Below are 27158 nucleotides of genomic sequence, written 5' to 3' on the forward strand. Positions count from 1 at the left end.
TTGTTCCCGGAATTCATGATACGAGCACTCGAGCTGCATTCCAAGCGCAAAACCATGGACACGTACTGTTCCTACCGATATAAAAAAAAATAATCAAAGTACAGTTTGCATTTTTCATAATTTTATTTCACATAAATATCAAGAATTATTGCACAAAATTTTCTTTTCTTTTTCTTAACCATGTATTCTCTTTATATGTGTATGTAACATAAATGAATTTTGTACAGTAACTACATAAGTGTTTTGTGTACAAGATATGCAGACATAAAATAACTTCACAACTAGTTTTCAATGAGCCATGACATTGAGGGAGATTCTATAAACAGATAGCCTTTTGTTCCTCGAATAGTGTGATATAATGTATGTAAATTAATTTCACCGCAACAAAATAGGAAATTAAGCAGTTCTGACACTTATACAGAGTTCTGACATTTTAAATGTTTATTTCTCGAAACACAAATTACATGTAAACACATAGAATTATTGACTTTGGTTTAATATGACGTAATTTGAATTGTGTAGGTCAATATCAATTATAAGATTTACACACAGAACAACATCAATAAAACTCCTGATGTAATATGTAACAATGAGAGCACTTAATCCACATCAAATGAGAGCACTTAATCCACGTTAAATGAGTGCACTTAATCCACATTAAATGAGTGCATGCACTTAATCCACATTATATAAGCGCACTTAATCCACATCGAAATCACTGCCACTGTCCTCATCGTCTGCTGTAGGTGCCCTTTTCTCACCCGTTATGCGATCGTAAATTATTTTGCTGTTTATATCAGGTTGAGGTAGCAAGCTGTGTCTGCAAAATACAGATAAAAACTTTGAAACAAACAGAGCCTATGCCATTCTGATTTCTGGATTTGTTAAAATTCTGATTTTGTTTAAAAATCTATCAATAAAAATATCCACGTGTATATAATGAAATTCAAAACAAAAGAAAATTTACTCGTGTAAAAAACTTTCGAGATCCGTAACATAAAAGTCCTCGCCCAGTTCATCAGACAGTCTAACGAAATTTCCGATTAGCTCTCCTCCTTTGTAGATTAACAAGGCAGGAACCCCATTCTTAGACTTGAATAATAGGAAAAACATAACTTTAAGGTTACAGAAAATTGTCTGGTATACATACAATAATATATATATCTCTGCAACAGTAAATCTTTGTATTGTCCATTTTTTTTTTTAAAATTCCAACAAGTTAATACAATTTGGTAGCAAAGTGTATTTTTATAAAAGTTATATATACATTGTTTTAACAAATTTTTACAGTTATCATACTTATGCTTCGTAAAAATTAATATGCCTGTACTTACGAATTTAAGGCTAAGGGTAGCATTTGAAGCTCTGATTTTACAGAATTTAACTGTGGGATATTCCTGAGCTAGACAATTTAGGCAGCCATTCATTGAGTCACATGCTTCAACATCCTGCAAAGTTTTAATCACACATAAACAACAAATACAGTGGATTCTGGAAAAAACAAAGAGAAATATAGAGCATAAAAGGAATATCAAAAAATCACTGACTTTACAGAGACTTTGTCTCAAAATTCTTTCACATTGTTTATATTGAAGATTAATAGTGTCAACAGTAGAACTGATAATAAACAAGATGTGAAACACAAATGTCTCAGCACAGCTAGCACACCCTGTGATAGCCTGTTTTAACTATGTCTGCTTGGAAAGGCTTTGTCATACAAAGAATCACCACCACTTCACTTATCAACGTTACATGTTATAATTTCTCAGTTTTGTCATGTATGATAAATGTCCAGGTTCTTGTTTTTTATGTTGTTTTTTGTTGTTGTTGTTGTCTTTCGCCAGACAGACAGACACTCCTAAATCTTTTGATTATGGTGCAAAATAAAAAGTTTAAACCTCACTAATCCAGGGATAGACATTAACTTTTCTTCGGGTAAGTAAACTCAAAGTTTTACTTGTCCGAATGAAAATCTTCGTTGTCCGAAATATTTTAAAGTCTGATAAGCCTGTCAACCAGTAAACCTAATTATCTCTCTCTGTCAATTGGTGATACAGTACGATCTACTACAATGGGCCTTCGCTATGATCTGACGATTCGGTAAAGAAAACTTTATGTTCTAATATTTGATATTCATCAAGCTTAACACAATTTTTACGAAAATCATATTTCCTACGACAAAAAATCACTTGCCCCATCGGGCAAGTGTGTATTGAGCTTGTCTCAACTGGGTTTTCATTTGCCTCGGGCAATCAGACAACCGTTATTATTATACTTTCATGTAAAATACTCGAATCTGATTGGTCGAGAAGCATTTGAAAAAACATATTGTTACCCTCTGAGAACAGAAAGCACGCGCCTCAGGGTGATAGTATCTAGCAACGGGTAACAGTACTTGACAACGGGTGATATTATAAAAAATTATCACATGCGTCAAATTTATGCGCGTACAGTTCGCCGTAGATTGTTAGACGATGTCATTTGAGCGTTTGTAATAAACGGGAATATCCGCATCGATATACGAAATATCGCAGTGACAGTTATTGATCAAATGTCAACAGACGTAAGTTTTTCTGCTTTCCTGTTTACATAACATTCAGTATAATAAAACAAATATTTTATGTAGTTGAGGGTAACATTGAAATTTTCACCCCTCGATAAACCATTGTCAACCGAGGCGTAGCCGAGGCTGACAATAGTTTTCTCGGGGTGAAAATGTTCAATGTTGCAATATTTATATAATGTCGATCCCCGAAATCTAAGATAAATGTAGGAACATTTAGTGTATTTTCGGTAAATCGCTTCCCCTTTGCTCCAATCTCTTTCCATTACCTTTCAAATCTTTCCATTCAGACTTGGATTTCTCAACAACAAAATCTCAAACTTAAGATTGCGTTTTCTCTTACAGTGTAGTTGGATTGTCAAAATTTTACTAAAACATCAAACTTAACTCCAATTTTTGACTTATGTATTTTTTGTTTTCAAAGAAATCCAAGTCAGAATCTAAGACATTTAGCATATCAAACATTTGACTTTAATTTTGTCCTCTTACATATGAAACGTAAATAAAACATTTGACTTTAATTTTGTCCTCTTACATATGAAACGTAAATAAAACATTTGACTTTTGTCCTCTTACGTACGAAACCTAAATAAAGCAGTGAACTCACATCCTCATACAGATGAATTATAACTGTGACTTGGGATTGCTCCTTATCGATTTCATCCACAAAATTAGAAGATGTTAATTCTATCAATCTGCCAAACTTTGGCCTGAAATAAAAGTATCTGATTCAATTAATCAATTCTATAGACAATAACAGAACCATTATAGACATAAACCCGACAAAATACTTCAACCAATCAACATATACCAGTGAACACATATTTTATATTTCAACTAATCAACACATACCAGTAAACACATATTTTATATTTCAACTACTCAACACATACCAGTACACACATATTTTATATTTCAACTAATCAACACATACCAGTAAACACATATTTTATATTTCAACTACTCAACACATACCAGTACACACATATTTTATATTTCAACTAATCAACACATACCAGTAAACACATATTTTATATTTCAACTACTCAACACATACCAGTAAACACATATTTTATATTTCAACTACTCAACACATACCAGTAAACACATATTTTATATTTCAACTACTCAACACATACCAGTAAACACATATTTTATATTTCAACTACTCAACACATACCAGTAAACACATATTTTATATTTCAACTAATCAACACATACCAGTAAACACATATTTTATATTTCAACTACTCAACACATACCAGTAAACACATATTTTATATTTCAACTAATCAACACATACCAGTACACACATATTTTATATTTCAACTAATCAACACATACCAGTAAACACATATTTAATTACATTTTTTTTCATGTATCATGCATGTCGGTGCAGGTCCTTTCAGAAAGTTTTTTTTTTTCCAAAAGAACTTGTCATAGGCATTCCTATTGCCTGTAGTTATAAGTCCCACCTTTTCATTGACACTGCCATTTCATGAAAAAATCCTGCTTTTCCACAAAAATAAATACAGTACTGCTTTTCTGAGATCCCCCTCCCCTTTAAATATTTCTAAAACTTTTTAAGGCAATTCTTCTGTTACTCGGGTAATACCAATAAGAAAGGCTTTTCCAGAAAACCATAACATCAATTCATATACACGGGGGGAAAAATAACGTCATGTACATTTCATACCCACACATTTTGTAGTGTATATTTCATACTCATACATTTTGTATAATGTACATTTCATACTCACACATTTTATAATGTACATTTCATACCCACACATTTTGTAGTGTACATTTCATACTCACACATTTTGTAATGTACATTTCATACCCACACATTTTGTATAATGTACATTTCATACTCACACATTTTGTATAATGTACATTTCATACTCACACATTTTGTAATGTACATTTCATACTCACACATTTTGTAATGTACATTTCATACTCACACATTTTGTATAATGTACAGTTCATACTCACACAATTTATAATGTACATTTCATACTCACACATTTTGTATAAAGTACAGTTCATACTCACACAATTTATAATGTACATTTCATACTCACACATTTTGTAGTGTACATTTCATACTCACACATTTTGTAGTGTACATTTCATACTCACACATTTTGTAGTGCTAATCTCATCTCCTCTATCCTTTTCTGTCGATATTCTTTCAAAAATTCATCCTCAAAATTTTCTAACTCTTCCATGATTTCCCTATCCTTTTCTTTCTCTCTTTCATCATCTAACTGCAAAACAAGAACATGACATTAAAGTCTACAAAAGGCTCTCAAAGTAACCATGGTAACAGATTCTGCTGCGAAAACAAAAACATAACTGACATCAAAGTCTACATACAGTGTATGGCTCTAAAGGTGTTCATGGGAACAGATTCTGCTGTGAAATGAAGCATCAATATATCTTATTCACAGTAATAAACTAATTTCAATTAAGTTTTCCACCTCATATTTCCAAGGACTGTATTAGAAAGGCATGTCTCCTTTCGATTTATGATTCATTACCTTTCTTTTTAAAAATTTCTATTACTGACAATGTGTGTCATTTTGTTCCTGATGTATGGATGTTTGTTTCTTCTTTGATCCTCACACTAAATATCAGGACAGTAATTCTAATGTTGAGAGAGAGAAGAGAAAGAGAGAGGAGAGGAAGAGAGACAGCACAATCAAAATCTTATCTATTTTTAAAATATTTTCTCCTATAGACATGTGGACCCTCCAGCGCCTAGAAAAGATATCAAACTTCCGAAAATATATCTAAACAAAAAACTTACCAACCCCGCATCCCATGTTCATTTACCCAAGAAAATGTGTATGTTGATCGTATTCTAGATTAGATGAAACCAACACAGTAACACAAGCACACATTTTTGGATGAGGGTTTGTTACGCACTGCAACTCACACATTTTTGGACAAGCGTTTGTTACACACTGCGACTCACACACATTTTTGGACGAGCGTTTGTTACACATTGCGACTCACACACATTTTTGGACGAGCGTTTGTTACACATTGCAACTCACACACATTTTTGGACGAGCGTGTTACACACTGCGACTCACACACATTTTTGGACAAGCGTTTGTTACACATTGCGACTCACACACATTTTTGGACGAGCGTTTGTTACGCACTGCAACTCACACACATTTTTGGACGAGCGTTTGTTACACACTGCGACTCACACACATTTTTGGACGAGCGTTTGTTACACACTGCGACTCACATACATTTTTGGACAAGCGTTTGTTACAAACTGCAACACTCACATTATTGCAAGAATGTTTGCTACACACTGTGACTCCAGATCAACTTACATGAGATCTACATGTCAACTGAAGTTTTTTGGCGATGGCCTGTTTTTCCTTTTCCTGTTCTTCACGTCTCTCATTCTCCAGCCTTTTAAACTCCCGCCAGTCATTAATGACACCCTTTGGTCCTGTCTGAAAATTGAAAAGACATTCATATTTACAATCAAACACCCTAAACTCATTTCCAGTTTCTTTGCTTTATAATTGTCAAATATACAAACAATCTAGATGTACACAAATATACAAACAATCTAGATGTACACAAATATACTAAACAATCTAGATGTACACAAATATACAAACAATCTAGATGTACACAAATTGTATAAACATGTGTGACGCTGTCAAGTGTTAATATTTTCTGGATTAGAGGATAGTTTATCATACCCACATAGTAGTCAGGAGATGGGGTGTACATATTATCTTACTCAGGGGTCGGCTGCCTCTGGCTCCCAGTTAATATCAGTGTATATTGCAACAACATGATTTCTAGACAATTACACTTCTTTTAAAATTGAATCCCCAAGATTTTTGTTTTACACACAGCATTCTCTTTCTGTTACTAATAGTTATAATTGTGCACTTCAACCATTCAATATGCAAAAACATCTCCCTGTTTGTTTTCAGCTTTCAAGGGAGGTGGGATGGGTGGGTGTGTCATGCTATAACCCCCCTCCTCCCCCCATCACCACCACCATCATGATTTCATGGGTCTAGATGTTTTAACTCACATTTGTGGAGAAACCATTGTAATCATTCAGGCGGGGTTCTGGTATGGTGGATGGTTCAGCTCTATGATTATTCCCCTGTTCTTCCTCCTCCTGTTCACCTTCATCACTACTGCAATAATTGTCCACCTTCTCACCAAGGATGCGATCATCTAAGCTCAACGCCATTACTTTATCTGCTGAAAGTAAAACAAGACTGTTTAAATGTCAGTCTTATAATCCTTTTATCAGTTTATTGATTAACATTTGTGTTCACTGTGTGTATTGTGCTTATTAAATTTCTAATGAAATTCCTTGCTTCTTATTTCCAACTATGAAGGCACGTTCTGTTTAAATCTAATTAAATCCATTTTTTAACTGCTGTCTTTCCCATGTGAATACATACATTCCACAAACTTCGCAACCTATTTCATGGCATTGTTGTGCAACGGGAAGGGAGAAAATGCAACGGATCAGACCGGGATTCGAACCCGAACCTCCTGAATCTCTAGTCAGGTGCTCTACCAACTGAGCTATCTGGCCACCGGCGATCGAACCAAGCTGACCGCTACATTCCTCCCTCCTTAAATATCTTCACACTTGAAGACATCAACCCTAGATCTTAATCCCCTGGCAGGCATTTTCACCTGTCAGTTCAAGGGGCTGGTCACGGCACCAAATGTAACAGGAAGGGAGAAAATGAAACGGACCAGACTCCAGGGATTCGAACCCGGGCCCCCTGAATCTCTAGTCAGGTGCTCTACCAAGGGCCTCCGTGTCCGAGTGGTTAGAGCATCACGCTCAAATCCACACAGACTCTCATCTATGATCGGCGCCGGTTCGGATCCCACTCACGCCAGTGAGTGAGAAAGTTTCCTTGTTAACTTTCGGAAGGTCGGTGGTCTCTTCCCAGGTACATTGTATCTGGGTTATCTCCCCCACCAATAAAAACTGGGCGCCACCAGATAACTGAAATATTGTTGAGTGTGGCGGAAAACAGTAAAACAATCAATCTACAAACTGAGCTATCTGGCCACCAACGATTGAATCCGGCTGACCGCTACAGTTGAAAATGTAGGAAAATATGTTTTCTGGGTGTTTTTTTTAATGTTTTTTTTATACATTTTCTTTGAATTTTGAATAGAGAATGCATGCATACCTATTTCATTATATACGAAGGTTCCTTTTATAAGTTTAGAGTTTGTCCTTGTATCATTTCCCTTTACCATCGCCCAAATATGGAAATCATTATTAAATATGGAGACAATTAAGTCAACGGAAGATGATTTTCAGCTGTTGTGTTTGAATAACTTACAGGTCAATAACATCTATTTTTACGTACTCGAAAGTATCTATACTTATAAATTAACAATTTTGCCAAGAAACTACGAAACTCTTGCTCCAGAGTTACTGCTTGCACCTTTATTATTGTTCCATATGCGAGATGAAGTCCGTAAGCTATGATAGAATTTTACTTGATTAGTAAATGTTGTAAAATTAATTTACAAGAGGCCCATGGGCCACATCACTCACCTGAGTCACCTTGTTCCATATTTAAAGATTTCTCCTATATATTCGCATCTAAAACTTTGATCTCTATTGTGGCCCCAACCTACCCCTGGGGGCCATGATTTTTACAAATTTAAATCTGCCCTGTGACAGGAAGCTTTCATGTAAATGTACACTTCTCTGGTCAAATGGTTCTGGAGAAGAAGATTTTCAAAGATTTTCTCTATATATTTGTATGTGAAACTTTGATCCCCTATTGTGGCCCCACTCCATCCCTGGGAGTAATGATTTTAACAAACTTGAATCTGCACTGTCAGGAAGCTTTCATGTAAATTTTACAAACATCTCTGGCCCAGTAGTTCTTGAGAAGATTTTTAAAGATTTTCCCAATATAAGATCAAAATAAAGCATCGATAAACAACAGATTAACTTCATATCGTACTATTAAAAGTTGTCATAAAAAAAAAAAACTGGCTTAGATCTGCCTCTTTACTTTCATTTTTGCTATTTTGGGGTACTTCATAGAAAACGATAGTAGGTTTTTTTTTATTTGTTTGTTTCTTCAATCCGTGATTTTAGTCTTGAATCAGCCTTATGGAAATTTCCAGAACAAAGTGAGGCATTGTCATACCAAGCACACATTTTCAGGCCTTTCCAGCAAACCGAGAAGATGCGATTGGTTTAGAACATAATCAGCATAAAATTGTGTAGGTGTTCAGTGTTAGTTCAAATACTTAATTAATACATATTTATCATTTCATGAAGATTTATAATTATTATGTTACATAAAGAACATCCAATAAGTGACTTCCTAATAATCAAGTTTTATTTACTGTTTTATATGATATCAATAAATATTCTATAACTAATGCACACGTAGAAATCATAAAATCAGAGATAACTGCAATCGAAGAAGTTCAATTTAAAATTGGACAATGCAATAAAGCATAGTAAATTACCGGTGTGCAGTGTGATACAAAATGTGGACATTTTTGTTGTTTCAACAAGTTGTTCGTTGAATATTCATGTGATCAACATACAAGTTATCTTGACAATTACTAGTATAGTTATTGTTCTTTACTTTAAAAAAAATAAACAAACCATGATGTCCAAACACTTACTTTATGTGCTATTTATCTATTTATTCTTATTTTGATGGTAAATTTAAGCAAATAAGACGTCTTAATCTAACATCATATTTAATGTGACTTACAAAAAGTCTACAAGCCCATGGGACTTCCTGATTTTTTATTTTCTCTGACACGACAGTAAAATTCACTGGCCTCAGTCTTTGGAACATGAACACTGAGTTTTTGTGAAGACTGCCTATGTGTGTATGTTCAAGTGATATTCAGCTAAAGATTAGCTCTATTTGTTTACTTCAACTTTTACTTGAACTATAACCATATGAGGTGCAGTGACTCCTTCCTTCTTGCCCAATGTAATTTTGTCCGGTTTCATTTCATTTTATCCCAGGACTGTCTTTTGGTCTTTTGGTTTTCTTTCCTTATATGTACAGTAACGACTCCCTGTGCCCTGTTTTGGGCTCTGAATTAGAAATAAATATATTCTATTCTATACAAATCAATGCTAAGTATTTGAGGTTCATGATTGCATACTTCATTTATACCTAGGACTAGGACTTCCCGTTCCTTGAAGAGATTTGACTGTTGACGATTTTAATCCACTTACTTTTACAAGCCGGGTTGTTACCTACTACGGGCTATTGTGGCAAAGAGTGTTTGTTGTATAGAATTTTGTACATACAATAAGAACAATTCACTTGAAAAAACAACAACCTAAAACCTAAAACCATACTTATCTATCGGAGTACGATATCCTCAAGTGGAGATTCGGTTTCGATGCCTAAGTCAAGCTAGCGGACAATAAGCTAGCGGCCAATAAGGATTTTCCCTAATATTTATCGCTTAGAAAATGTACGTATAACGAACCCGACAAAAAAGTACTCTCAATATACGGCGCCTAAACTAGGACATGTGTCACTCAGGTGACCACAGGGCATTTTAGGGCATTGACCCCTCTAATAGATTCTGACCCCAAAAGGGTAAGTATAGGCACCGATTTGGGGCACGGCGGCGCCAAACATACCCTATTTTTACTATCTAACTATATGCGATAGGGGTCTAGGTACGGCGCATAGCGCCTAAACTAGGACTTGTGCCACTTAGGTGACCACAGGGCATTTTAGGGCATTGACCCCTCTAATACATTCTGACCCCAAAAGGGTAAGTATAGGCACCGATTTGGGGCACGGCGGCGCCAAATATACCCTATTTTTACTATCTAACTATATGCGGTAGGGGTCTAGGTACGGCGCCTAGCGCCTAAACTAGGACTTGTGCCACTTAGATGACCACAGGGCATTTTAGGGCATTGACCCCTCTAATACATTCTGACCCCAAAAGGGTAAGTATAGGCACCGATTTGGGGCACGGCGGCGCCAAATATACCCTATTTTTACTATCTAACTATATGCGGTAGGGGTCTAGGTACGGCGCCTAGCGCCTAAACTAGGACATGTGCCACATAGGTGACCACAGGGCATTTTAGGGCATTGACCCCTCTAATACATTCTGACCCCAAAAGGGTAAGTATAGGCACCGATTTGGGGCACGGCGGCGCCAAACATACCCTATCTAACTATATGCGATAGAGGTCTAGGTACGGCGCCTAGCGCCTAAACTAGGACTTGTGCCACTTAGGTGACCACAGGGCATTTTAGGGCATTGACCCCTCTAATACATTCTGACCCCAAAAGGGTAAGTATAGGCACCGATTTGGGGAACGACGGCGCCAAATATACCCTATTTTTACTATCTAACTATATGCGGTAGGGGTTTAGGTACGGCGCCTAGCGCCTAAACTAGGACTTGTGCCACTTAGGTGACCACAGGGCATTTTAGGGCATTGACCCCTCTAATACATTCTGACCCCAAAAGGGTAAGTATAGGCACCGATTTGGGGAACGACGGCGCCAAATATACCCTATTTTTACTATCTAACTATATGCGGTAGGGGTTTAGGTACGGCGCCTAGCGCCTAAACTAGGACTTGTGCCACTTAGGTGACCACAGGGCATTTTAGGGCATTGACCCCTCTAATACATTCTGACCCCAAAAGGGTAAGTATAGGCACCGATTTGGGGAACGACGGCGCCAAATATACCCTATTTTTACTATCTAACTATATGCGGTAGGGGTCTAGGTAAGGCGCCTAGCGCCTAAACTAGGACTTGTGCCACTTAGGTGACCACAGGGCATTTTAGGGCATTGACCCCTCTAATACATTCTGACCCCAAAAGGGTAAGTATAGGCACCGATTTGGGGCACGGCGGCGCCAAACATACCCTATCTAACTATATGCGATAGAGGTCTAGGTACGGCGCCTAGCGCCTAAACTAGGACTTGTGCCACTTAGGTGACCACAGGGCATTTTAGGGCATTGACCCCTCTAATACATTCTGACCCCAAAAGGGTAAGTATAGGCACCGATTTGGGGCACGGCGGCGCCAAATATACCCTATTTTTACTATCTAACTATATGCGGTAGGGGTCTAGGTACGGCGCCTAGCGCCTAAACTAGGACTTGTGCCACTTAGGTGACCACAGGGCATTTTAGGGCATTGACCCCTCTAATACATTCTGACCCCAAAAGGGTAAGTATAGGCACCGATTTGGGGAACGACGGCGCCAAATATACCCTATTTTTACTATCTAACTATATGCGGTAGGGGTCTAGGTACGGCGCCTAGCGCCTAAACTAGGACTTGTGCCACATAGGTGACCACAGGGCATTTTAGGGCATTGACCCCTCTAATACATTCTGACCCCAAAAGGGTAAGTATAGGCACCGATTTGGGGAACGACGGCGCCAAATATACCCTATTTTTACTATCTAACTATATGCGGTAGGGGTTTAGGTACGGCGCCTAGCGCCTAAACTAGGACTTGTGCCACTTAGGTGACCACAGGGCATTTTAGGGCATTGACCCCTCTAATACATTCTGACCCCAAAAGGGTAAGTATAGGCACCGATTTGGGGAACGACGGCGCCAAATATACCCTATTTTTACTATCTAACTATATGCGGTAGGGGTCTAGGTACGGCGCCTAGCGCCTAAACTAGGACTTGTGCCACTTAGGTGACCACAGGGCATTTTAGGGCATTGACCCCTCTAATACATTCTGACCCCAAAAGGGTAAGTATAGGCACCGATTTGGGGAACGACGGCGCCAAATATACCCTATTTTTACTATCTAACTATATGCGGTAGGGGTTTAGGTACGGCGCCTAGCGCCTAAACTAGGACTTGTGCCACTTAGGTGACCACAGGGCATTTTAGGGCATTGACCCCTCTAATACATTCTGACCCCAAAAGGGTAAGTATAGGCACCGATTTGGGGAACGACGGCGCCAAATATACCCTATTTTTACTATCTAACTATATGCGGTAGGGGTCTAGGTACGGCGCCTAGCGCCTAAACTAGGACTTGTGCCACTTAGGTGACCACAGGGCATTTTAGGGCATTGACCCCTCTAATACATTCTGACCCCAAAAGGGTAAGTATAGGCACCGATTTGGGGAACGACGGCGCCAAATATACCCTATTTTTACTATCTAACTATATGCGGTAGGGGTCTAGGTACGGCGCCTAGCGCCTAAACTAGGACTTGTGCCACTTAGGTGACCACAGGGCATTTTAGGGCATTGACCCCTCTAATACATTCTGACCCCAAAAGGGTAAGTATAGGCACCGATTTGGGGCACGGCGGCGCCAAACATACCCTATCTAACTATATGCGATAGAGGTCTAGGTACGGCGCCTAGCGCCTAAACTAGGACTTGTGCCACTTAGGTGACCACAGGGCATTTTAGGGCATTGACCCCTCTAATACATTCTGACCCCAAAAGGGTAAGTATAGGCACCGATTTGGGGCACGGCGGCGCCAAATATACCCTATTTTTACTATCTAACTATATGCGGTAGGGGTCTAGGTACGGCGCCTAGCGCCTAAACTAGGACTTGTGCCACTTAGGTGACCACAGGGCATTTTAGGGCATTGACCCCTCTAATACATTCTGACCCCAAAAGGGTAAGTATAGGCACCGATTTGGGGAACGACGGCGCCAAATATACCCTATTTTTACTATCTAACTATATGCGGTAGGGGTCTAGGTACGGCGCCTAGCGCCTAAACTAGGACTTGTGCCACATAGGTGACCACAGGGCATTTTAGGGCATTGACCCCTCTAATACATTCTGACCCCAAAAGGGTAAGTATAGGCACCGATTTGGGGAACGACGGCGCCAAATATACCCTATTTTTACTATCTAACTATATGCGGTAGGGGTTTAGGTACGGCGCCTAGCGCCTAAACTAGGACTTGTGCCACTTAGGTGACCACAGGGCATTTTAGGGCATTGACCCCTCTAATACATTCTGACCCCAAAAGGGTAAGTATAGGCACCGATTTGGGGAACGACGGCGCCAAATATACCCTATTTTTACTATCTAACTATATGCGGTAGGGGTCTAGGTACGGCGCCTAGCGCCTAAACTAGGACTTGTGCCACTTAGGTGACCACAGGGCATTTTAGGGCATTGACCCCTCTAATACATTCTGACCCCAAAAGGGTAAGTATAGGCACCGATTTGGGGCACGGCGGCGCCAAACATACCCTATCTAACTATATGCGATAGAGGTCTAGGTACGGCGCCTAGCGCCTAAACTAGGACTTGTGCCACTTAGGTGACCACAGGGCATTTTAGGGCATTGACCCCTCTAATACATTCTGACCCCAAAAGGGTAAGTATAGGCACCGATTTGGGGCACGGCGGCGCCAAATATACCCTATTTTTACTATCTAACTATATGCGGTAGGGGTCTAGGTACGGCGCCTAGCGCCTAAACTAGGACTTGTGCCACTTAGGTGACCACAGGGCATTTTAGGGCATTGACCCCTCTAATACATTCTGACCCCAAAAGGGTAAGTATAGGCACCGATTTGGGGAACGACGGCGCCAAATATACCCTATTTTTACTATCTAACTATATGCGGTAGGGGTCTAGGTACGGCGCCTAGCGCCTAAACTAGGACTTGTGCCACATAGGTGACCACAGGGCATTTTAGGGCATTGACCCCTCTAATACATTCTGACCCCAAAAGGGTAAGTATAGGCACCGATTTGGGGAACGACGGCGCCAAATATACCCTATTTTTACTATCTAACTATATGCGGTAGGGGTTTAGGTACGGCGCCTAGCGCCTAAACTAGGACTTGTGCCACTTAGGTGACCACAGGGCATTTTAGGGCATTGACCCCTCTAATACATTCTGACCCCAAAAGGGTAAGTATAGGCACCGATTTGGGGAACGACGGCGCCAAATATACCCTATTTTTACTATCTAACTATATGCGGTAGGGGTCTAGGTACGGCGCCTAGCGCCTAAACTAGGACTTGTGCCACTTAGGTGACCACAGGGCATTTTAGGGCATTGACCCCTCTAATACATTCTGACCCCAAAAGGGTAAGTATAGGCACCGATTTGGGGAACGACGGCGCCAAATATACCCTATTTTTACTATCTAACTATATGCGGTAGGGGTTTAGGTACGGCGCCTAGCGCCTAAACTAGGACTTGTGCCACTTAGGTGACCACAGGGCATTTTAGGGCATTGACCCCTCTAATACATTCTGACCCCAAAAGGGTAAGTATAGGCACCGATTTGGGGAACGACGGCGCCAAATATACCCTATTTTTACTATCTAACTATATGCGGTAGGGGTCTAGGTACGGCGCCTAGCGCCTAAACTAGGACTTGTGCCACTTAGGTGACCACAGGGCATTTTAGGGCATTGACCCCTCTAATACATTCTGACCCCAAAAGGGTAAGTATAGGCACCGATTTGGGGAACGACGGCGCCAAATATACCCTATTTTTACTATCTAACTATATGCGGTAGGGGTCTAGGTACGGCGCCTAGCGCCTAAACTAGGACTTGTGCCACTTAGGTGACCACAGGGCATTTTAGGGCATTGACCCCTCTAATACATTCTGACCCCAAAAGGGTAAGTATAGGCACCGATTTGGGGAACGACGGCGCCAAATATACCCTATTTTTACTATCTAACTATATGCGGTAGGGGTCTAGGTACGGCGCCTAGCGCCTAAACTAGGACTTGTGCCACTTAGGTGACCACAGGGCATTTTAGGGCATTGACCCCTCTAATACATTCTGACCCCAAAAGGGTAAGTATAGGCACCGATTTGGGGAACGACGGCGCCAAATATACCCTATTTTTACTATCTAACTATATGCGGTAGGGGTCTAGGTACGGCGCCTAGCGCCTAAACTAGGACTTGTGCCACATAGGTGACCACAGGGCATTTTAGGGCATTGACCCCTCTAATACATTCTGACCCCAAAAGGGTAAGTATAGGCACCGATTTGGGGAACGACGGCGCCAAATATACCCTATTTTTACTATCTAACTATATGCGGTAGGGGTTTAGGTACGGCGCCTAGCGCCTAAACTAGGACTTGTGCCACTTAGGTGACCACAGGGCATTTTAGGGCATTGACCCCTCTAATACATTCTGACCCCAAAAGGGTAAGTATAGGCACCGATTTGGGGAACGACGGCGCCAAATATACCCTATTTTTACTATCTAACTATATGCGGTAGGGGTCTAGGTACGGCGCCTAGCGCCTAAACTAGGACTTGTGCCACTTAGGTGACCACAGGGCATTTTAGGGCATTGACCCCTCTAATACATTCTGACCCCAAAAGGGTAAGTATAGGCACCGATTTGGGGAACGACGGCGCCAAATATACCCTATTTTTACTATCTAACTATATGCGGTAGGGGTTTAGGTACGGCGCCTAGCGCCTAAACTAGGACTTGTGCCACTTAGGTGACCACAGGGCATTTTAGGGCATTGACCCCTCTAATACATTCTGACCCCAAAAGGGTAAGTATAGGCACCGATTTGGGGAACGACGGCGCCAAATATACCCTATTTTTACTATCTAACTATATGCGGTAGGGGTCTAGGTACGGCGCCTAGCGCCTAAACTAGGACTTGTGCCACTTAGGTGACCACAGGGCATTTTAGGGCATTGACCCCTCTAATACATTCTGACCCCAAAAGGGTAAGTATAGGCACCGATTTGGGGAACGACGGCGCCAAATATACCCTATTTTTACTATCTAACTATATGCGGTAGGGGTCTAGGTACGGCGCCTAGCGCCTAAACTAGGACTTGTGCCACTTAGGTGACCACAGGGCATTTTAGGGCATTGACCCCTCTAATACATTCTGACCCCAAAAGGGTAAGTATAGGCACCGATTTGGGGAACGACGGCGCCAAATATACCCTATTTTTACTATCTAACTATATGCGGTAGGGGTCTAGGTACGGCGCCTAGCGCCTAAACTAGGACTTGTGCCACTTAGGTGACCACAGGGCATTTTAGGGCATTGACCCCTCTAATACATTCTGACCCCAAAAGGGTAAGTATAGGCACCGATTTGGGGAACGACGGCGCCAAATATACCCTATTTTTACTATCTAACTATATGCGGTAGGGGTCTAGGTACGGCGCCTAGCGCCTAAACTAGGACTTGTGCCACATAGGTGACCACAGGGCATTTTAGGGCATTGACCCCTCTAATACATTCTGACCCCAAAAGGGTAAGTATAGGCACCGATTTGGGGAACGACGGCGCCAAATATACCCTATTTTTACTATCTAACTATATGCGGTAGGGGTTTAGGTACGGCGCCTAGCGCCTAAACTAGGACTTGTGCCACTTAGGTGACCACAGGGCATTTTAGGGCATTGACCCCTCTAATACATTCTGACCCCAAAAGGGTAAGTATAGGCACCGATTTGGGGAACGACGGCGCCAAATATACCCTATTTTTACTATCTAACTATATGCGGTAGGGGTCTAGGTACGGCGCCTAGCGCCTAAACTAGGACTTGTGCCACTTAGGTGACCACAGGGCATTTTAGGGCATTGACCCCTCTAATACATTCTGACCCCAAAAGGGTAAGTATAGGCACCGATTTGGGGAACGACGGCGCCAAATATACCCTATTTTTACTATCTAACTATATGCGGTAGGGGTTTAGGTACGGCGCCTAGCGCCTAAACTAGGACTTGTGCCACTTAGGTGACCACAGGGCATTTTAGGGCATTGACCCCTCTAATACATTCTGACCCCAAAAGGGTAAGTATAGGCACCGATTTGGGGAACGACGGCGCCAAATATACCCTATTTTTACTATCTAACTATATGCGGTAGGGGTCTAGGTACGGCGCCTAGCGCCTAAACTAGGACTTGTGCCACTTAGGTGACCACAGGGCATTTTAGGGCATTGACCCCTCTAATACATTCTGACCCCAAAAGGGTAAGTATAGGCACCGATTTGGGGAACGACGGCGCCAAATATACCCTATTTTTACTATCTAACTATATGCGGTAGGGGTCTAGGTACGGCGCCTAGCGCCTAAACTAGGACTTGTGCCACTTAGGTGACCACAGGGCATTTTAGGGCATTGACCCCTCTAATACATTCTGACCCCAAAAGGGTAAGTATAGGCACCGATTTGGGGAACGACGGCGCCAAATATACCCTATTTTTACTATCTAACTATATGCGGTAGGGGTCTAGGTACGGCGCCTAGCGCCTAAACTAGGACTTGTGCCACTTAGGTGACCACAGGGCATTTTAGGGCATTGACCCCTCTAATACATTCTGACCCCAAAAGGGTAAGTATAGGCACCGATTTGGGGAACGACGGCGCCAAATATACCCTATTTTTACTATCTAACTATATGCGGTAGGGGTTTAGGTACGGCGCCTAGCGCCTAAACTAGGACTTGTGCCACTTAGGTGACCACAGGGCATTTTAGGGCATTGACCCCTCTAATACATTCTGACCCCAAAAGGGTAAGTATAGGCACCGATTTGGGGAACGACGGCGCCAAATATACCCTATTTTTACTATCTAACTATATGCGGTAGGGGTCTAGGTACGGCGCCTAGCGCCTAAACTAGGACTTGTGCCACTTAGGTGACCACAGGGCATTTTAGGGCATTGACCCCTCTAATACATTCTGACCCCAAAAGGGTAAGTATAGGCACCGATTTGGGGAACGACGGCGCCAAATATACCCTATTTTTACTATCTAACTATATGCGGTAGGGGTCTAGGTACGGCGCCTAGCGCCTAAACTAGGACTTGTGCCACTTAGGTGACCACAGGGCATTTTAGGGCATTGACCCCTCTAATACATTCTGACCCCAAAAGGGTAAGTATAGGCACCGATTTGGGGAACGACGGCGCCAAATATACCCTATTTTTACTATCTAACTATATGCGGTAGGGGTCTAGGTACGGCGCCTAGCGCCTAAACTAGGACTTGTGCCACTTAGGTATACTTGACACGTTTCCCTAAATTATTTCATAAATTTTTACACATGTAATATCCCTTCAAAAATGAGATATTTTTATTTTTTGACAAAGTTGACCGGGTCTATAGTGCGAAACTATCCCTTTCACACCGTGCCAAATCTGATGTACATTAATTCGTACGAATATTTGTCGTGTATCAATGAATACTCGATAGACCAGTGTTTGATGTTTGAAATGAAATGGGCCCTGTTTGAGGACCCACGTGGTTGGCGCAGACACGTGTCTTTGTTATGACTTACGTAAAAATCATAAATATGTTCAATTATACAATGAGAGAAAAATTAATCATGTCTAATAATGTAAAATAAATTTGGATTTTTTCAGCAATGCCGTATTAATTCTATGTATAAACACCAAAGTAGTTTTATGCAAAGTACCACGTTTTACAATCACTTTATTAGCATGACCAGGGGTGGATCCAGAAATTGGGGTTAGAAGGCGCAACTTCATGATGCAGGGGTGGGGGGGGGTGCACCTTGAGACCCCCAGTGGGTCCAGGGCTAAGCCCTGGTGGAGGCTCCCGGAACCTCCTAGATTTTACGGATTTTACAGATTTTATTGGGCTTCAAATATGTCTTCTATGTGGAAATGTTTACTATTTTCTGTCATTTTTTATATCAACAAAATGACGCAAATTTTAAGGGGTTTTGGAAAAAATGTAAGTTCTCCCAATAAAAGTAATTCAATAAATCAAAAGATTTTGTCATTTATTGCTCTGAGAGAGGAATGAATTATTGCTTTTTTTATCGTTTATATTTTTCTAAACAAGAGACCACGATTTACCTTAAATCCGCCACTAATGACCCCCTCCCCAACGTACTAGATTGTTATTTCTAAATCATTGGAGGATGTTCTATTTCAGAACGGAATTGTTTAAATTCTTGATACTCCATTTGAAAATTTAGCAGAACGTAGTATTCATCATTCCACGGAATTGTGTGACATGTGCACTTCCAGCATATGTAGATATTGATATAAAAATAACAGATTTATATGAAGTAAACCTAATTATAAGTAAATTTTGAAAGATGATGGACATAATGTATTTAGATATGTATTTAGGAATTTCATCGCACAATATTCGTTTTTTTTTTTCAATACTGCTGTTCTATGGAGCGCCAAATTAACATACACTCAAATAATTGAAGATATCTTATTCAATTATTGCTCTCTTTAATTGAATTAATGCGCGCATTAAATCAATTATTGCTTTCATCAAATGAATTAATGCACGCTTCAATTCAATTATTGCTCTCCTCAAATGAATTAATGCGCGCATCCATTGAATTAATGAGAGCAATAATTGATTTAATGTGCACATTAATTCAATTATTGCTCTCTTCAATTCAATTGATGCGCGCATCAATTTCGTAGAAATATTGCTCGCAATAATTAATTTAGAGCTCGATATAAATAATTTGATGATCTCTTTAATTCAATTGAAGATATCTTTAATTATTTACAATGCTTTTGTACAAGGAATTAATGCGCGCATCAATTCTTTAAAAGAGAGCAACGATTCAATTAAAGAGATCATTAATTCAATTTTGGATATGTTGAGTTGAAGATATCTTTAATTATATAGTTGCTCTCTCTAAAAGAATTATTGCTCTCTTCAAATAAATTAAAGATATTAATTCAATTGAAGAGAGCCATATTAGAATTAATGCGCGCATTAAATCAATTATTGCTCTTATCAAATGATTTAATGCGCACAATACATCAATTATTGCTCTCTTCAATGAAATTGTAGCGCATCAATTCAATTGTCGATAGCATTAATTCATTTGAAGAGATCATTAATTAAATCAAAGTGCGCATCAATTCAGCTGAAGAATTATTGCTATCATTAATTCAATTAATGCGAGCAATAATTCAGAATTGAAGATATCATTAATTATTTGAAGAGATCTTTTAATTAAATTGTTGCGCGCATCAAATGAATTGATGATATCTTCAAATAATTGAAGATATCTTCCATTATTTCAGTTTATGTTAATATGGCGCTCCATACTGTTCAGACCTATCAATATCAAAAGAGTAGTGTGACTCATGTCATATTAATAAATGTTATATCAGCAAAACTATGCCAGTAAACACGCTCAAAATCAACGTTATTTTCTATAAAGGATACTGACACAAATATTTGCAAGGTTTGAAAATTTAGGAAATTGTAAAACATTTATTTCAATTTCAAAACATTATTGTATGTCACTTTGCAATTATTAAGAGATAAGTATATTTTAATAAAAGTAAATGAAAAGTTAACCAGAGGATTCTTAAGAGCTACTTACTCAGACCTACATTTTTGCAGTTACTCCCCTTACACCGGAAGTTGGTGGCGCGCTTACCATTGCGGTCCTAAATAGTAAAGCTTACGTTACCAAATTCTTCATTATGCTTAGTTTTAACAGGTTGTATTATATCTATGATAAAAACAAGGTTTACTTTCTCCATTTTTATGGAGAAAACTTTTGAAAATGTGCACTTCGTATCACTCAATCACTGCCACGCAGGAGCGTAACTTCAATTGATGATGATGATGATGATGACGATGATGATAATTATATATATATATATATATATATATATATATATATATATATATATATATATATATATATTCTACATGGCATCAAGATGATAGAAAATTATAGGAACATGTCTGAATTACTTCAGTGTACATTTCAGATATGATAGATTATTTTTGTTGGCTTTCATATGAAACTGGAGAAGGGTCCATTAACCCCTTACGTGGCAGATACGCAATTTTACGCATCTCTGATAGAGTATGTGGAAGATTTATTTAAAGTCTAAAATTAAGGGTTCTCGGAGATGGTCCCCCGAAACACCCCTCCCGCACCTAACCCTCGCCACCTTCGGCGCTTCAGTGAAACTTTCGGTTCTACACATTTTAACAGTCCTAGCTACGACTCGGCTGAAGTTAGCAGCCACAAACCAGCATCCAATAAGACCATAAAAGCTATCAGCCAATAAGAAAGTTCAACAAAGTACTTCGAGTACTCAGACGGAATACTAAAAGGTAACACATCATAAATCAGAATTGATAATTTTTCAAACAATTAATTAACAAATTTTTAATTACCAAGTTTCATACTTGAAGGCTATTGAGCTCACCTGAAAGTTCCTGACGTTACATCACATGAACGTTAATAAGAAAATAATGATTGAAGAGTCCACAAAAGGAGTATGCAGACAAGGAAGTGGACCCCTACGACTATCATTTTTCGCCCTCGGTTTGGGGTTGTAGGGGTACCTCCTGGGGCCACCAAACGGTGAGACCACTTAAGACCTCTCTAATAAATGACTATATGGTGTTGGAATAAAACAAAAATGACAAAAGACTAGAGAACAATGAAGTCAAACATATAGAACCTTTAAAAGGGGTCACATAGGCCTCTGAGGGTAAATAATCTCACCTTAAAGTTCCTAGTTTTACTTTATGTAGGGTCTTAATGATGGCTAATAACAACTTAATCTTTGAAGAGTCCACAAAAAGATTATGCAGACAAGAAAGGGGACCCCTCCCCTAGGCTATTATCTTCCACCCTCAGTTTGGGGCGGTAGGGGTACCACCTTGGTCCTACCAGGATCAGGGCCCCTATTCAGACTTCCCTAATAATTGAATATTGGGCGATTAAAGAATAGAAAGCTGATAGACGGGTAGAAAACAACAGTCAAACATATAGAACGCTTAAAAGGGTCACATAGGGTATAAAGTACAATTGAGCTCACCTGAAAGTTCCTAATTTTACGTCATGTAGGGTCATAATGAAGGTTAATAACAACTTAATGTTTGAAGAGTCCGCTAAAAGGGTATATAGGCAAGAAAAGGGACCCCCTGGGGTAACATTTTCCGCCCTCAATTTGGGGCTGTTGGGGTCGCACCATGTGCCTTCCGAGTCTCGGTCCATTTTCAGACCTCTTTAATCATTGACTGTGGTGTACTTTATCGACGCCAAACTCCAGGCCATGGACGTATATCTATGGGTGATTGCAAAGTTGTAGTTTCCATGCAGTGCGCTGGTCCGCCGCATAATCCAGGAATTGAAACTTAATTGTACAGATTCTACATGTAGTAACAAAGAAAGAGATCGAAGGGTATATCGAATAATGAAACTGTTGGCATGTATTCTATATACACTGAATTTACATTTGTTTAAAACAAGTAAAGAATTACCCATAATTCTCAATAAAACCAATTAAATAAAGACTAAGAGGAATACATTCTCAAAAATGAAATATGAACAACCAGAAACTTCTTTAGGTCATAGAGATAATTTCCATAAAAATTATTGAAATAATGTATATTTGGGGCCTCCGTGCCCCAAAATGGTGCCTCTATTAACCTTTTGAGGTAAGTTCCTATTAAAAAGGCCAATACCCTGAATGCCCTGTGGTCATCTGAGTGGCACAAGTCCTAGTTTGGGCGCTAGGCTCCCAACTTAAAGCTCTATCGTATTGTTTGAAAGTGCACAATAACTTGTTTCAATCCCTCATATCTAGTAAATGGAATCTGAATTGAGTAATCATTTGTGATACTCTGGTAGCTGATAAATTGCCTTTTGTATCTAATAAATCATGTACATGTATTTTATGAAACCCTTTGTCATATCTTGTAGAATCTTTGTGAGAATGTCAACAAATCAACTGAATATGAACGATACAACACTGGCATCCTCATTGCATTTCACAAGCTAACATGCAGAACACAATGCTTTTTCCATACAATGTCATATTTATTATCAAAATGAATACTCATTGTATCTGAAATACACGAGGAAATTTAATGAAGAACTTAATAATATTAAATGATACAGTTTTTCTCCTTTACGCCATTCGAGTAAATTTTGACTTAGTTAATTAACTACCTTAGCAATACAACGACGTCAAAATGACGTTACAATGTAAATGCATTCATTTCATTGCTATATTTAGAAGCCCGTAGAAAGAAAGCGCGTAGAGGAAATTGGATAAAATTAATTGTTTTAGAAAGCAGATTTTGAAGCCTTTTGACCCCCAAAAGATTTTAAATTTTGGAAACAGGGCCATTTTTCATGATTTCTGGCTTTAGTTTTTATAAGTTGCTATATCCACTGTAAACTTGGTTTGGGAATTTTGATAGAAATAAACTTTTCACCATTGTAATTTATCCTATGGGAGAAATATATCTTTTTGACCATTGGGTTATTTCTTACTAAATAGCTGTAAGCCTGTTATCAAAATTAAGCTTTATTATACCTCGAACTGTGAATGGTTCTCTTCTCTATTGTAATCCAGTATGACTACAGAAAGTATCTTCAGTATTAATTATAGAGCCAATCCAAACAGATTTGGTTTTGGAAATATTGGGTTTTAAACCTGAAAATTTAGAAAATTGAAATAGTAGATCAAGAGCACTTTTTAGACTTTTTTCTAATCCATCCAAAAATAAAACTGTGTCATTTGCATATTGTATTAAACAAATTCTTTCTTTATTTTAATGCCCCTGATATTTTTGTTTTGTAGTATCATATGGCCTAAATTTCGACACAAAGGTTGAATAAATAAGGAGATATTGGATCACCTTGACGACAACCGCTGCCAATTTTAAAGAATTATGAAAAAACACCGTTTTGAATAACACATAATTTAGCTTTATTGTATAACACTGATACCCATTTGATAAGATCACGGCCAAAATTTTAAAAACAATATGGTTTTGTACATAAAAAAAATATATTTACGGTGCCTTTGCTTACCCTTTTCAGGTCAGATCATATTAGGGAGTTGAATACCTAAATTGGGCTGTAATCACATGTGTGGCACAAGTCCAAGTTTAGGCGGTTCATCTAGGCACCCTAACTAAACCTCTATTGCATAGAGTCATATAGTGCAAATAGGATATATTTGGCGTCTCCCTACCCCAAAATGGTGCCAATACTTACCCTTTTGGGGTCAGAATCTATTAAAGGGGTCAATGCCCTAAAATGCCCTGTGGTCACCTAAGTGGCACAAGTCCTAGTTTAGGCGCTAGGCGCCGTACCTAGACTCCTACCGCATATAGTTAGATAGGGTATATTTGGCGCCGCCGTGCCCCAAATCGGTGCCTATACTTACCCTTTTGGGGTCAGAATCTATTAGAGGGGTCAATACCCTAAAATGCCCTGTGGTCACCTAAGTGGCACAAGTCCTAGTTTAGGCGCTAGGCGCCGTACCTAGACCCCTATCGCATATAGTTAGATAGTAAAAATAGGGTATGTTTGGCGCCGCTGTGCCCCAAATCGGTGCCTATACTTACCCTTTTGGGGTCAGAATCTATTAAAGGGGTCAATGCCCTAAAATTCCCTGTAGTCACCTAAGTGACACAAGTCCTAGTTTAGGCGCTAGGCGCCGTACCTAGACCCCTACCGCATATAGTTAGATAGGGTATATTTGGCGCCGCCGTGCCCCAAATCGGTGCCTATACTTACCCTTTTGGGGTCAGAATCTATTAGAGGGGTCAATACCCTAAAATGCCCTGTGGTCACCTAAGTGGCACAAGTCCTAGTTTAGGCGCTAGGCGCCGTACCTAGACCCCTACCGCATATAGTTAGATAGTAAAAATAGGGTATATTTGGCGCCGCCGTGCCCCAAATCGGTGCCTATACTTACCCTTTTGGGGTCAGAATGTATTAGAGGGGTCAATGCCCTAAAATGCCCTGTGGTCACCTAAGTGGCACAAGTCCTAGTTTAGGCGCTAGGCGCCGTACCTAGACCCCTACCGCATATAGTTAGATAGTAAAAATAGGGTATATTTGGCGCCGCCGTGCCCCAAATAGGTGCCTATACTTACCCTTTTGGGGTCAGAATGTATTAGAGGGGTCAATGCCCTAAAATGCCCTGTGGTCACCTAAGTGGCACAAGTCCTAGTTTAGGCGCTAGGCGCCGTACCTAGACTCCTACCGCATATAGTTAGATAGGGTATATTTGGCGCCGCCGTGCCCCAAATCGGTGCCTATACTTACCCTTTTGGGGTCAGAATCTATTAGAGGGGTCAATACCCTAAAATGCCCTGTGGTCACCTAAGTGGCACAAGTCCTAGTTTAGGCGCTAGGCGCCGTACCTAGACCCCTATCGCATATAGTTAGATAGTAAAAATAGGGTATGTTTGGCGCCGCTGTGCCCCAAATCGGTGCCTATACTTACCCTTTTGGGGTCAGAATCTATTAAAGGGGTCAATGCCCTAAAATTCCCTGTAGTCACCTAAGTGACACAAGTCCTAGTTTAGGCGCTAGGCGCCGTACCTAGACCCCTACCGCATATAGTTAGATAGGGTATATTTGGCGCCGCCGTGCCCCAAATCGGTGCCTATACTTACCCTTTTGGGGTCAGAATCTATTAGAGGGGTCAATACCCTAAAATGCCCTGTGGTCACCTAAGTGGCACAAGTCCTAGTTTAGGCGCTAGGCGCCGTACCTAGACCCCTACCGCATATAGTTAGATAGTAAAAATAGGGTATATTTGGCGCCGCCGTGCCCCAAATCGGTGCCTATACTTACCCTTTTGGGGTCAGAATGTATTAGAGGGGTCAATGCCCTAAAATGCCCTGTGGTCACCTAAGTGGCACAAGTCCTAGTTTAGGCGCTAGGCGCCGTACCTAGACCCCTACCGCATATAGTTAGATAGTAAAAATAGGGTATATTTGGCGCCGCCGTGCCCCAAATCGGTGCCTATACTTACCCTTTTGGGGTCAGAATGTATTAGAGGGGTCAATGCCCTAAAATGCCCTGTGGTCACCTAAGTGGCACAAGTCCTAGTTTAGGCGCTAGGCGCCGTACCTAGACTCCTACCGCATATAGTTAGATAGGGTATATTTGGCGCCGCCGTGCCCCAAATCGGTGCCTATACTTACCCTTTTGGGGTCAGAATGTATTAGAGGGGTCAATGCCCTAAAATGCCCTGTGGTCACCTAAGTGGCACAAGTCCTAGTTTAGGCGCTAGGCGCCGTACCGAGACCCCTACCGCATATAGTTAGATAGTAAAAATAGGGTATAATTGGCGCCGCCGTGCCCCAAATCGGTGCCTATACTTACCCTTTTGGGGTCAGAATGTATTAGAGGGGTCAATGCCCTAAAATGTCCTGTGGTCACCTGAGTGACACATGCCCTAGTTTAGGCGCTAGGCGCCGTATATTGAGAGTACTTTTTTGTCGGGTTCGTTATACGTACATTTTCTAAGCGATAAATATTAGGAAAAATCCTTATTGGCCGCTAGCTTATTGTCCGCTAGCTTGACTTTAGTCGATTCGATTCTCAAACAGGATATTACTTAGACAATATATGAAATAAAACCAAAATATGGGAGAAGCAGGGTTTCCGAACCTGTATTTGCTGTGTAGGCTTTTTAAATCCAACGATTCATCTTTGTTAGAATATTAGGGTATGCAGGATTGAAATTTTACATCGCACGCCAGATACTCCACGTCATATACAGGGTCTAGACTGTGACGTTAAAGTGCACATTGT

The 27158-nt window shown here is 40.1% G+C and overlaps 1 protein-coding gene across 4 annotated transcripts; it reads right to left on the reverse strand.

The window, feature by feature from the left end:
• Positions 1-104: 104 nt before the first annotated feature.
• On the reverse strand, positions 105-27158 carry LOC125657224 (phosducin-like protein). 4 transcript variants are annotated; one of them, XM_056144313.1, is made up of 9 exons: positions 26934-26958; positions 9951-9985; positions 6648-6823; positions 5923-6048; positions 4709-4836; positions 3171-3273; positions 1335-1448; positions 968-1092; positions 105-820 (listed from the first exon to the last, which is right to left on the reverse strand). In XM_056144313.1, exons 3-9 carry the CDS (start codon positions 6810-6812, stop codon positions 700-702), a joined length of 882 nt encoding a protein of 293 aa, XP_056000288.1. In that variant the 5' UTR covers positions 6813-6823; positions 9951-9985; positions 26934-26958; the 3' UTR covers positions 105-699. The 4 variants fall into 4 exon arrangements, with proteins under 4 accessions (XP_056000288.1, XP_056000289.1, XP_048743860.1 ...); XM_056144314.1 differs by lacking the exons at positions 9951-9985; positions 26934-26958 and adding an exon at positions 27015-27158 and having other exon boundaries at positions 6648-6820; XM_048887903.2 differs by lacking the exons at positions 9951-9985; positions 26934-26958 and adding an exon at positions 27015-27158.

The sequence above is a fragment of the Ostrea edulis genome, chromosome 7 (assembly GCF_947568905.1).
Source record: "Ostrea edulis chromosome 7, xbOstEdul1.1, whole genome shotgun sequence".
Taxonomy (NCBI): domain Eukaryota; kingdom Metazoa; phylum Mollusca; class Bivalvia; order Ostreida; family Ostreidae; genus Ostrea; species Ostrea edulis.

Excerpts from the sequence above, each read along its gene's own strand:
- LOC125657224 (XM_056144314.1), bottom strand. The coding sequence starts at position 6,812 with ATGGCGTTGAGCTTAGATGATCGCATCCTTGGTGAGAAGGTGGACAAT. Across the intron at positions 6,049-6,647 it reads ACAATGGTTTCTCCACAAAT|ACAGGACCAAAGGGTGTCAT; the intron begins GTGAGTTAAAAC and ends TTCAATTTTCAG. Across the intron at positions 821-967 it reads CTCGAAAGTTTTTTACACGA|ACACAGCTTGCTACCTCAAC; the intron begins GTAAATTTTCTT and ends TGTATTTTGCAG.